Consider the following 12,904-nt stretch of genomic DNA (forward strand, 5'->3'; position numbering starts at 1 on the left):
GGAATGATTAAAGCATTAGTACCCTTTTTCAGAGCGTCCTCTTTACTCAAAGTTGGTTTGTTTTTTTTGGCTGAAAATGTCATCTTTGTAACTCCTGCCTTAAGTGCTAAATTAGTCCATAAATAATGTAAAAGATTATGCTTTTTTTAAGTGAAGAGCCGTTGTAAGAGGGTACTGCTGTTTTAAGATTAAAGCAAATGAATACTGTACTATGATGAAACAGAAGTGATTTGTAGGATGTGTTTTTCTCAAGACCTCAACAGTAGGACTTGTAATGTCTTACCATCATATATATTGTACCTGAGAAACATTTTAAATTACTGGCCTTAAGTTTAATAATTAAGTATTTAGACATAAGTCATAAGATGCTAAGTGTAGTCTTAAGTGTAACTAAGGGTGTGTGTGAAGGGAAGGGGGGTATATATTAACCTGCGCCATCTCTCCTAAGTGGTGACTCTGTTTATTTAGGTGGAGGTGAAACGCGCAGAACCTCGTGATAGCAAAAGCCAAACTCCAGGTCCCCCCGGCACCAGTCAGTGGGGAAGCAGGATCATGCCAAGTGCTGCCAATGGCTGGGCAGGGCAGCCCCCTCCAACCTGGCAACAGGGTTATGGCCCTCAAGGTACTGTTTTACTCATCACGGAGTCGCTGTTGCAAGAGTCTTTCCTTTACAGCTTACTGACAATTCGGGTTTCTGGCAAATGGTGGTATTCCCAGGCTTATCAATGCCATGGCTCTGCTGGGTTCCTGTCAGCAGAACTAAAATTCCACACATCAGTCCTTCCCATGTCTGCTGAGATTGTTCCTTCACTCCTTTTCCCAAAACACTCGGTTTTGTAGGGCAGAAGTCAGTGGGTTGTGCCACGTCTAGCACGTGTCTTAGGCAGTGCCTCACCTCTGCTGTTTGGTTCTGCCTCTCCCCAGGTGGAATGGGCATGGTTTTGGGTAATGTGGAGAAGGTGTTGAGAAAGCTCAGCAGCTCACATTGTGACTCCAGCTTGGGGTCTGCCTCAGACCCCAACAAAAAATTCTGTTGAAAATCCAGGTTTTCAAGGATGAGGCAGTTTAAAAGGAAGTGATAAGTAAAATTTGAAAGGGAAAAGAGGAAAAACAGATGGTCTTGTCTTTTAGATTTTATTGCTTAATGTAGCTTGGAACAATAATAAGCAGCCATGGGGCTGGCAGTAGTGCAGGGGAGCACTTACTGCCTAGAATCTTCATGATTTAGCTTGAACCCTTTAGGGCTGAAAGGAGCAGCCGTGTGGTTTGGGCTTGATGGCTTTAACCCCCCCCAAGATTTTGAAGACAGGATAAATATGCTGCGTTCATCCAAAGACAGTTTTGATAACTTATGGAGAAATCCAGTGGTATAATTGGTTTGCATTTGACAGAACAGAACTTGCTTGCTCTGATATATGAGAAACTTTCACCTGGGGGGCTAAAGGGAGTGTCACTGCTTCATCTATTGCTAGAATAGATGACACCTCAGTGGAGGGATTGCTTGTTTCCCCATGGTGCTTATTAACTTGAAAGCTGCAGCTGAGGCTTTGACATTCACACAGATGTACTAATCTGCAACTGTGCAAATTGAGAAACTAGATTATTTTCAATGCGGTTATTGTAGAGAAAATGATCCCTGATCTACTGGAAGGATTACTGTGAAACAGAACTGCTTTATCTTTCAGCCTTAATGCGAGGACAAATGCAGAAGGTGATGTTTTTATGGTTCAAAACCTTCAGAAATAACTAGAATAAACCTGGGAGTGTACTAAAATCACTTTGGATGTGTAGTCTGCTCTGATCCTCAGTGGTACTGTTCTTTATACTAGTAGAGTTTCCGGCACTTGGTGTGCTTGCAGCTCTTGAATGCTTCATCTGATTGGAGTTTGGGGACTCTTGTCTCCTCTGTGCATTATCTGCTGAATAATTCACAGTCTTTTCAGAATTGCATATGCAGAAATAGTCCTGGGCTATTTCTTGCACCATAAAAATAGAACTGTAAGGGACACTGGGAGGATCTCCCCAGTCTATTCCAGAGCCCTGAGCAAGATCAGCTTTCTTTTAAATCATTCCTCTTTCATAGTACGCAGCTTCAGTGCACACTGTTTTTGTTCTGTTTTAGGGATGTGGGTGCCAGCTGGACAGGCAATTGGTAAGTACATTACATGGGACCGATTGTGAAGGAGAGATTCTACTGAGTGAGGCTGCAGTTTCTTTAAGAATTCACAGTGATTTGTGGATTTCTGTAGTATTTAACCTCCATTTAAAAGCTTGATTGAATTTGTCCTGAAAGAACAAAGAAGATAGTGTATTCTTAAAAAATGAGTAATGGGAGCTGACATACATCCTGCTCTTGCCAGCCACACTGATTTGTTATCAAGGAATTAAATTCTAAACTGCAAATATTTACAGTAGGGATACTTGGAGGACAAATATTTCCCAAAATAAGAATTCATAGAAGGGCTGAGACCGTGTCTGAAATTTATCAAACAGCTTTACCCCATCTAGAGAATGCTGACTTATGCAGCAGCTTTGCATTATTAAGCTGCTTTAGTTCTTGGTTTCTCTTAATTTTCTAGGTGGATATGGACCACCTCCTCCAGGAAGAGGAGCTCCTCCACCGCCACCACCATTTACCTCATACATAGTCTCTACACCTCCTGGAGGATTCCCACCTCCACAAGGATTTCCACAGGGCTATGGCACCCCTCCACCGTTTAGTAAGTGACCCACAGGAGTTGCTCATCTTTCTCTGGACTTTGATTTTTTTCAACCTACATTTCATCAATCTTCACATGTTTTGCCCAGATCGTATATTCTGAGCTATAATTAAATACTGAAGTATTTTTGTCAGTGAGTTGGGTTACTTTTTTACTTGGGTGCAGCGATCGTTTATGTTCTCAAACTTAAAAGTGTGTTGCTAAATGAATTTAGATTGATTGTGTACTCCTGTTAACAACATCCAAGAGAGAAGTTAGAAATTACTGCATGGTGACCTGGGCTAGACACAGGCTGGATGTTTTGGAGGAGCTTAAGGAATTAAGGTCACAAGTGGCATTGGAAATATAAATAGGATTTTAGCACCTGCCCCCTCAGGCCACCTTTTGAAAAGTGTAGTCACAAGCCCGGCTTAGAATAAGGTGGTGGAAAATAGCACCCAGTTATCCAGAGTTACTTGTTCTGCTACGAAGAAACCATTTGCTTGGGACGTCTTGGTTTTGCTCCTATGATCTGGAATAATATGCCTTCCTCCTCATGTCTCTTACGTGTGCGTGTGAGCGTGCAGAGTTTGGTCCCTAGTTCTCCTTGATCGCTTTCTCTTCGCTGGTTGCTGCTGAGGCTGCAGTCTTCCTTTGGGGTGAGATTTTTCATGTTAGAAGGTGTATTGTTGGGTCTTTTAGCCACAGTGTTTGCCAGAGCGTAGGAATGAATTACTGTATGGCCCACAGTAGGTAACAAACACTTTAGTTTTAAGACTTCTGTTTTTAGGAAAGAATGTATCATACTCTAAAGCCAGCCAAGAAGTCAGGGTGCTGTTCACCTGTGTCTTTTCACATGCATTGTGCTTCCCTTGCCTTTCAGGTTTTGGTTATGGTGCTCCACCTCCTCCACCTGACCAGTTTGCCCCACCTGGAGTACCCCCTCCACCTGCCACTCCAGGGGCAGCACCACTAGCTTTTCCACCACCACCACCACCATCTCAGGCAACTCAGGACATGAGCAAACCCCCAACTGCTCCTCCAGAATTCCCTTATAGTCAGTTTGGTAAGTAACTGCATGTAAAATAAACTCAACTTCATTTTCCTCCCCTTCCTGATTTTTTGGTTGTGTTTTTTTTTTTAAATACTTGGGCAGAAAGCCAGTGTTCAGGAACAGTTTGCTACCAGGCACTTCAGGGCAGGAATGCCAGCCACCAGCTCTCAAGAGATCGTTAAATCATGCGGTGTTCTAGCCAGAGGGTATTTTCTTAATCCTCTCTAAAACATTGCTTGTATGCTGTGGCATAGCCTTCGGAGACTAGTGTGCTGCTGGGCTAAGTTACTGATTTGCACTCTCCCTGAATCTGTAGTTAAAACTTTTTGTCTCTAAAAGCATCCCAGAGCTTGCAGTCAGTGTTTTTTTTTTGTGTGACTGACTTTGGTCAGATTGGAGAATAGACTTCAAGAGCAAGAACAGCAGCGAGAGGCAAACAGTGCAGGGTATCAGAGTCCAAGCTGCAGGCCTTTTTATTTCTTCCCCCATTCCTTTCCTGTCTAGCTCAAGTTATAGTTCTGCCAGAAGTGTGTAAAGCTTCACTGTTCTATGTGGAGAACTTTTCCAGAGAGCCACTGGAAGACACTGGTGTAACAGTGGTACTACCAAAACCAAACTAAAATTGCTAGACAAACACTTGTGCTCCTGAGTACAGTATCTGCTCCTCCCTGTGGATGCTGAGAGGGAGTTCTTGCTCTTCCTTCAGCCCTGGTTTCGAGGAGTGTTCTCCAAAGAGCTGTTTGTGCTTTAACACACAAAACCCCCAAACATTAAAAACTGCTTTTTAATACTATTTTTTGAAGGGGTTGTAGTTTGTCATTTTTTACTTCAGGTGGACTTTTTGCATGCAGTAGGCCACGGATTAAGACTGTTCCCTACTTGAACACGTTCTCCATGTGTGTTAGTTTGCCTGCTTTGTTTGAAGTGCCTGCAGAAACTGTTAGGAAATTAACACTTCAGAGAGTTATTTAAAAATACACTATTCGAAGTTCCAAAAACATAAAACAGACTGAAGGAAGATGAGCCTCTCACATGTGTTTATAAAGCAAGCAATATGTTCTCATGTCCATGAACTTGAAATGTTTTTCAATTTGTTTGTTATACACATGGTTGCTTTCATAGATAGCTTTGCCCTTGTGACTCAAGAGGAAGTTTTGCTTGTCTTGCCAGAACTTGTCTCTTTGCAGACTCTTTTTGAAGGGCAGTGGGCCCTGCTAAATAAAGTATAAATCCATGCACAAAATTCAGTTGGGGAGCCAGTATTTGTGATGTGTTAGAAGTTTAGGAAGAATCTATTTTACAAACTTGTGAAAAACTGGGAGGGGGGATTCTGGTATTTGGTGTATATGGTACCACTTGCCTCTTGTATGTTTTAGGAAGCCTCTTTGGCAGGGAAATATTTCGGGTGTTCTTTAGCCTCTTAAGAGGGCTGGATATGAAGGGAGGAGGGAGGAAAAGGTGTGTAGTACTGCATTCTGAGGAGGAGGGCTGAGAATTTAGTTGTTTAAACCACAACTGCAGTGAGTATTTTTACCTTGAGTGCTTTTCTAGGCTGAAAGCTGTTCTGACTACAAGGGATAGATGTATTTAATATGCTGCAGTACCCACAGAGTCATCCACCTGTTCATAAAGCTATGTATAAAATCTGTTAAACTTTTTAAAGAGCTTCAGCACTTCCTGTGATTGCAGATTTGTTAGCAGCATTGGCAGGGTAACTGATCTGCATGTATGTACATAAATGCATAGAGCTTACGGGCTTTAAAGAGGCACTGAGTTATCTAATCATTGTGGCATTTTAAGATTTGTCCTGGCTTGACAGCATCTTAAATGCTGCTACGTTTACAGCTGGGATGAATGTAAGCACTAGTACATTAAACACTAACATGGGGGTGTCTCCCTCACCCTGAACAATTATCTCTGTACAGGGCTCTCTTGGGGTTCGTCACCCTGGTCTCCTCATTTCTTACTAGGGCTGGGTACCTATTCTCAAGACCCTTCAGGCTACGCGCCAATACTTTGTTTACACTCTTATGGTCAGGCTGAGCAGTGAGGAGCATAGGTAGGTGGTGCCTATTTACAACCAATGCTCTTGATATATCTGCCTTTGGGAAATTAACTTGTGTTTCTTACAGGGTCTCTTTTAAGAGGGTGGGGGGGGAACGAAGTGGCTCAAATGTTTACTCTTGGGAGTAAGGGCAATACAGTCCTTGATGTTCATGAGCTGGCTGAAGTGAAAGCTCCTGACTGAAGCATGACCGAAGCTGCTGTTGGCTCCCCAGGCTGCTGCATTGGAGAGGCTTTATGCTGTGTAATGGAACTGAGCTTGGGTTCTTGAGCAAAACCATACTGGTGAGCACAGCTCACTTGAAGAGTGGAGGTGCTGGTGCAAGATGAGATTCCTGGTGCAGCAGGAATGAAGAAAGCAGAGGGAAGACAAGATGTACTAAAATGTCTGGCTGTTCAGGTTTATGCTGGAGGTTTTCTTTGTGCTAAACAAATTGAGAACTGAGGTTTCCAACACTTAATGCTGTAACACTGCAGTGTACAGTGAGAACAACTTGATTATTTTTTTTTTCCCCTCTTCCTACCCTGAGCCTCACCCCTTGGCAAACAATTAAACTGTATTTTTGGTTGCCTGCTTATCTATGTCTGAAAAAATGACTGGATTAGCATTTTGAGCTAATAGGGGTTTGTGATAGATGTGCTTTTAATGCTCATTAGTGGCAACAGGTCCTGAGAGACAGGCAGAGCTTGCAGCTGAAATACTGAAGACATGCTAAGAGACTTTATTTTGGATTAAGAGAGTTAAACCTGCTTTAAGCCTGCATAGAGAGAAACAGAACTGCAGAAATGTACTTAGTAATTAGGATTCTTAATGTCATCTTCCATAGCAGAGGCTTGCACTGATGCTACTGTTATGATTAAGAGTCATATTTAATTACGGGAACACTTATTAAATTTCTCAGATTCTCAGTGTTCTTAATTTACATCAAGTTGTCTTTTCATATTGGCAGCAAGAATTGCAGCAAGTCTTTTGTCTTCACCCATTCTCCCTGTCCCCAAATTCTACTTACTCTAAGCCTGGCTGGAATCAGGTCTTTGCACGGATTATGTTGCAGAGCAGTGGTCGCAGCCTCACTCAGTGGCAGAAGGACGGTGTGGCTTTAGAAGTGTTTTAGTTCCCCAGATTGAGGAAGAACAAGATAAATGTTAACTTGCAGCATGCATTAACCTAAACTTTAGTTAAGATGCAGTACCTGTTCAGGCTTAAAACTAACTGAACTCAGATGCAGTTGATGGTGTGGGGGACGTGGGAGAAGGGCTGTGTAGCGGCTGCTGCTTCTCTTAGCTGGGTTGGGAGTATTTGCCACCATCTGCAGTAGCTGTAAGGTGTCCGGTTTTGAAATGGAGTTTGTTTTTTGAATGTGCAACACACACCCTCCAGCCCATCTGACTTTTCGGGGAAGGACGTTAGTTTTTCCTGCAGGCAGCTTTTGACCAAGGGCTCCATTATAAAGTGTATAATGGGGGCAGTGGTTGAAACCTTTTGGATTCCACTTTTCCAACTTTGACACCTCACATTTCAATTTACATTTTTTGAATTTAGTATTCTTTGAATGAGAGGGTGGTTAGTGGTTAGTTAATGAAAATAAATATTCATGCAGCAGGACTCTGTTTTTTTGAAAGGGACTTTAAGATTGTCTTCTCCGATGTGTCTCTTCAGCAAGAAAGCTTATTGCCTGTCCAGGGAAGATGGTGAAGCTGAGTGTGCAAAGCCAGAATCTAACTGAGGTGCTGCAGGTACAATAGGTTTCAGGAAAAACTTCCATGCTATACCTTCATCTCTGCTGAACCTGACAGTACTAGTTTTTAGGCAATTAAAAACCCAACCCAAAACAAAATACAAGTATTGAGAATGAGCTGACAGCAAACTTGCAAGCCGCTTCAAGCTTTTGAACAGCCAAAACACGATACTTGAGCTGCCAGCCTGGGTAGGATTACCTCAGAAGTGAAAACTACCATTTCTGCATACCTGTTCAGTTCTGCTTTTTGCCTGTTTCTTCTGTATAGAAGATAAATAATTGCAAGAACTGAAAGCAGCTGCTTACTGTAATGTGTTAGAGGCGTGTGTGAGGCCATGCGTGGGGATTGGGCGGGATCAGGTCCTGGATTTGCGCCTCTGCTGTTGTATGAGTGTGTGTGGATGAGGCTGGAAGCTGACTCTGCTGCCTCTTTCCCTTCTCCCCAGGGTATGGACAAGACTTGAGTGGTTTTGGACAAGGCTTCTCTGATCCCAGCCAGCAACCCCCTCCCTATGGAGGCCCCTCGGTTCCACCATCAAGTGGCCCACCTGCAGGAGGAAGTGGTTTTGGACGAGGACAGAACCATAATGTGCAAGGATTTCACCCCTACAGGCGCTAGCATGGGCTGGCAATCAGGGAATTCTGTCCACACTGGGATGTCTGGTACCAGCTGAACCCAGGAATCCCAGACTTCTGAACTTGTGACAATCACATACTTGATGGAAGAAAAACCTAACAACATTTTTTTTGGGGGGTGGGGGAAGGTGGCTTCTGAAGGCAAAGCTGTGGGTGTTTGGACTGCAGTTTTTAAATATTTTCCTTTCTCTAACCCATCAGCACAAATAAAGAAAATGTCACTGGTTCAAACTACAGGGTTTTAAAAATGTCTTCAGCTTTAATTCAAAACTTCAGGTTTCTTTTTTTTTTTCCTTTGTTTCTTTTTTTTTTTTTTGAAATTATTTTTCCTGAGCCTTTGTTTTACCGTATATTGTAAACTTTTATGTTTAAAAGAAAAAAAAAATATATACATTTACAGATTGTGAAATTTTTAAGAGAAATTTTCTACTATGTATGCTGGCTTATTTTTTAATTTAAAACAGGGTTTCCGTTAGCACTGTTGGAAGTGAGGGTAAGCTGCAACCCCCTTACTCCTGACATTAGCAGTGGGGCGGATGGTTCCAAAACTCTGGGAGTTAAAAGAAATCTACTGAGTGTATTTTGCTGTTGTTACCTGATGGTGTAGAGCTGGTAACAAGGCAGGTGCAGACTTGCTGACGCACAGAGTCACTTAGGAAGCGCAGTGTTAGATCTGCGCTTCAAACGCTTTCCAATCCTCTGTGGATTTCATTAGGGGTTAACGGAGGCCTTGTTAAGATGTAGATTTCCCTCAGGCAAAAGGTTTAGGTGCATTTTGCACTAACCAGTGATTACCCCTGGTTTGAATAAAGAGAAGTACATTTGGATTAGAAACACAAGCCTGTCTCCATTTTATTTTTTTTTTTTCCTCCTCTTTTGACTAAAAAGTTTCATGTGAATTTGTGTTTTCATGAGGAAAGCAAGTGGCAGCCTTGAAAAATCACGTCTTAACAGCAGCGTGAAGGCTGTGCCTCAGTGGACTTTGAAACTGCTAGCAGTGAAGCTCAGGCAGCAGTTCTCCTGCCCTCTTCAAGAGAGAATCAATCACCTGTGCTTGTGAAGGAGCCGGGGTGGCCCCACCGGCCTTAATTGTAAAGGCTGAAGCTGCTGCTGGCTCTGACCTGGACTGAACCTGAGGCACTGACGAGCTCTTGCACCGTGTCTCCTCAGCCAGCTGCCGTGCCCATCTCCCTGTGCGTTGGGCCCACTCGTGCTGCGCTTCCTCTGACCTTGCGGCTTCAAGACACTGTGGGTAAAACATGGATTTATGTTTTTTCTGTGTCTTCTAGAATACTGCTTCAGTGCTTGTCTTGTGTAAATGCAGGGTCAAGCCCAGGGGACACAAACTGTCCCAATGTGGTAAAGGAGTTGCTGACTCAACAGCAGTGCTATGTTTCAGGTTGTCTGTCCTGTAGCCACAAGGATGTGTTGGGATGTATCCCCAGCATTGGAAGTCAGTCACTCTCAGAAGGACTTTGGTCAGTCCAAAGGGAGGTTTTGTTGTCTGGGCTTTTTTTTTTTTTGCTTGTTTGTCTGGATCATGCCAGCTGCACTTGCTGTAAGTCCCCTTGGCTCTGCTCCTTGCTTGCTCACTGCCAGGGTGCTGGAACAGGAGCTATTCCTCTCATCCTCTGTTTGTGTAACTCCTGTGTGGTGTGACCACTTTCACTTCTTCATTGAGGTTTGGTTTGTAATTTATTGCTCTCTGAAATACACCATGGAAACGGCATCATGCAAAACTGTGGCACTTTAGACATCTGGAATGGAAGGAGACCTCCAGTCCTTGCTGCCGTTCAACCTTGTCTTGGATAAAAGGTTTTGGAGATGGATCCCTTCTGCACAGAACCAACTCTTCGCAGTTAGTGGAGGCTGTTATAGCCACCGAGGCTCATCTCTGCCCGGGGACAAAGAGAACCAACTGGGGCCCTGCTCTGAACCCTGAGCTGGAGACGCTGCCCGCCTCTGCGGGAAGCAGGAAAGCAGCAGCAGATGAAGGTTCAATGCTGAAAGATGAAGGGTGCTGCTATGGGGGTGCTGCCTGAGCAGGGCTGGGAGGCAGATGCTCGACTCCAGCCTGGTGCGGTCGGCGTGTGGCTGCAGCAGTGCCGTGCTGGCGGTGTTGATCGGTTTGCCGGCGCTGGGCGGTTTATCCCCTGCTGGCGCCCCGCCTGCAGCACCTCGCTCTGCGGGCTGCGGCCCCTTTAAGGGCAATGAGGGCGGAAGCGAGGCCGGAGGCTGTCGGGGGCGGGACTTCTCGCCCTTTCCGCCCTGTCGCTGCTCTCGCGAGATCTTCCGGCCGCAGGGCGGTCCTTTCCGCGGAGACCCGACCAAGATGGTGAGCGCGGGGGGTACCGGCGGCTGTAATCGGGCTCCATCCGCCGCGGCGGCGGCTGCCCCGGGGCCGGGAGCACCGCTGCTGCCGCGGGCGGCCCGGCCTCTTTCCTGCGGGGCGGGGGATTGGCCTCTCCTGGGCTCTGCCGGGGCCGTGGCTGCCCCGGCCGGACAAGGCCTCCGCGCGGCGGGAGTCCGGTTCCCCAGGGCTGTGCCCGGCGGCGCTGAGGGTGCTGGGGCGCTGGCGGGGGGGTCGGGGCGCCCTGCGGAGCTCGCGGGGTGAGCGGGGGCTGCGCGGCCTTGACGCCCCGGCGCTCCCGGCTGCAGGCGGAGGTGGAGCAGAAGAAGAAGCGAACCTTCCGGAAATTCACCTACAGAGGGGTGGACCTGGACCAGCTCCTCGACATGTCCTAGTAAGAGCTGTCGGTGCGGGGCAGGGGCAGAGCCTGGCACCCGCGGTCAGGCTGTGGGGCCGCGGGATTGGCGTGGTGCTGCTTCTCCCCTGGGCTCGGAGTGGGTGACGCTGCCAACGCGGGGAGCTCCCCGCGGGCCGGGCTCCGGGCTCAGCGTGTCCATCCCTTGCAGCGAGCAGCTGATGCAGCTGTACAGCGCCCGCCAGCGCCGGCGCCTCAACCGGGGGCTGCGCCGCAAGCAGCATTCCCTGCTGAAGCGCCTGCGTAAGGCCAAGAAGGAGGCACCACCCATGGAGAAGCCGGAGGTGGTGAAGACCCACTTGCGGGACATGATCATCCTCCCTGAGATGGTGGGCAGCATGGTTGGCGTGTACAATGGCAAGACCTTCAACCAGGTGGAGATCAAGGTGAGGCGCTGCTGCAGCACCCTCATGGCTGGGTCATGGTCCAAGCTGAGCATTCTCTGTGTTAAGTTTTAAACACTCTGTACTCCTGCCCTGTGCCGGAGAGGGGTGTGGAGGCTCCTGCATGGAGCAAAACTGACACGGAAGGATACTGAAGAGTGTCTGTCCTGTGTGTGGGCTGCTCCCAGAAGGGTCTCGAGGCCTCATGAGGCTCCAGTGCAGCTTTGGAGTAACGGGGTGAGGTTTGAGCATGTGTCTGCTGATGGGGCAGGGCCATGCACTGCCTGCTTCCTCCCTGCCCACCAGCACTGGGTGAAAACAGATCCTGGAGGTTTCCTGGGAGTGGAATAACCTGTGGGGTGCTGTGACCTGATACCGCTAGCAGGATTAAGTGACATTAAATCCGACCTGAAAGCACACTAGAAAGCCCCTGAATGTTGTATGGTCCCCTTTTTGGGGGACAGAGGGACTCCCTTGTTCCGCTGAACCCCCGCTGGCTCCACATCAGTGGCTGATGCCCTGGCTGCTGCAGGGGCAGGGATTAGAGGGGGGTTGTGGTGTGTGCCCCAGCCCGGGTCGCTGCCAACACCAGTTTCTCCGTTCTCTTCCAGCCCGAAATGATCGGTCACTACCTGGGGGAATTCTCCATCACGTACAAGCCTGTGAAGCATGGGCGCCCAGGCATTGGAGCCACCCACTCCTCCAGGTTCATTCCTCTGAAGTAACGAAGTGGGAGCTTTTTCCACGTGTAAATAAAAGATGTTTCTCCCAAGTATTTCTCTCCTGGACTCAGAGTTCCTGAGGCTGTGGGCTCACCTCGGGGCATCTGGGGCGCAGGCGGGCAAAACTCCTTCATCTCACCCATGATTTGATGTTTTCCCAAAAATTTACCTGGTTTTTTGGTCAGTGTATGTAGCAAACACAAGTGGGTTTAGTAGCTGAATTAAATTTCTTGTTCTTTGCTGGGGAGTGATGGATGCCACTTCTGTCTGCTTTGTGGCACTTCCGTCTATTTGAAGTTACTTGTGGCGTTCCAGGTGATGCTCTGATCACACTGGGAATGCTGGGAAGTGCCTGCTCTGTGCCTGAGGTGAGCTTGACCATGGAAGAAAAGCAGATTGAGGGGTGGGTGGCTGCCTGTGGCTTTGGAATGAGCCTGTCTCCTGCAGGGAAGGTGCCAAGGACACATCGTGGGGCACTTGCGATCCCAAACTACTATTTTCTTGTCTTATATTTGGGATTCCAAAAGGTTTTGGTGTCTGTCTGCTCAGAGCAGGTGGGTGAACTGCTCAGGCTGAGGGGGGCGAATGGTTTTCCTTCATGGCTCCAGGGAGAAGCTACTCTTCAGGATGATGCGGATGATCCAGTCTGGCTCTGGGGCCATCCCACGCTGAGGGTGGCTGAGGCGGCTGCCAGAGGTGTGGTGGTGGCCCCAGCTCCGAGGAGCCTTTTCAGGGGGTTCTCTGCAGAAGTCACTGGTGTGGAGGGTCTGTTTCGTCACTGTCCCTGCTGCTCCCAGCACATTTGTCCTCCAGTTTGCCACCCATGTCAGCACCACCACCCT

The 12,904-nt window shown here is 47.2% G+C and overlaps 2 protein-coding genes across 2 annotated transcripts in view; both read left to right on the forward strand.

The window, feature by feature from the left end:
- The window catches only part of DAZAP1 (DAZ associated protein 1), a 25,840-nt gene extending 16,809 nt beyond the window's left edge, over nt 1-9,031 (forward strand). Inside the window, 7 exon segments of the mRNA XM_030509147.1 lie at nt 469-622; nt 2,123-2,152; nt 2,580-2,720; nt 3,583-3,765; nt 5,724-5,764; nt 5,766-5,812; nt 8,003-9,031. Of these exon segments, the coding sequence (XP_030365007.1) occupies nt 469-622; nt 2,123-2,152; nt 2,580-2,720; nt 3,583-3,765; nt 5,724-5,764; nt 5,766-5,812; nt 8,003-8,045 (639 nt within the window). The 3' untranslated portion in view covers nt 8,046-9,031.
- Nucleotides 9,032-10,102: 1,071 nt separating this feature from the next.
- Nucleotides 10,103-12,115, forward strand: RPS15 (ribosomal protein S15). The gene is made up of 4 exons (XM_030509149.1): nt 10,103-10,527; nt 10,851-10,936; nt 11,109-11,343; nt 11,952-12,115. The coding sequence occupies exons 1-4, from the start codon at nt 10,252-10,254 to the stop codon at nt 12,063-12,065; spliced, it is 711 nt and encodes a 236-aa protein (XP_030365009.1). The 5' UTR covers nt 10,103-10,251; the 3' UTR covers nt 12,066-12,115.
- Nucleotides 12,116-12,904: the final 789 nt, after the last annotated feature.

This window comes from Strigops habroptila, chromosome 20 (assembly GCF_004027225.2).
Source record: "Strigops habroptila isolate Jane chromosome 20, bStrHab1.2.pri, whole genome shotgun sequence".
Taxonomy (NCBI): domain Eukaryota; kingdom Metazoa; phylum Chordata; class Aves; order Psittaciformes; family Psittacidae; genus Strigops; species Strigops habroptila.

Bases quoted from the DNA above. Each gene is read 5' to 3' on its own strand.
- RPS15 (XM_030509149.1), top strand. From the start codon at position 10,252: ATGCTCGACTCCAGCCTGGTGCGGTCGGCGTGTGGCTGCAGCAGTGCC. The intron at 10,528-10,850 runs GTGAGCGCGGGG...TCCCGGCTGCAG, and splicing joins GCGGAGACCCGACCAAGATG to GCGGAGGTGGAGCAGAAGAA. The intron at 11,344-11,951 runs GTGAGGCGCTGC...GTTCTCTTCCAG, and splicing joins TCAACCAGGTGGAGATCAAG to CCCGAAATGATCGGTCACTA.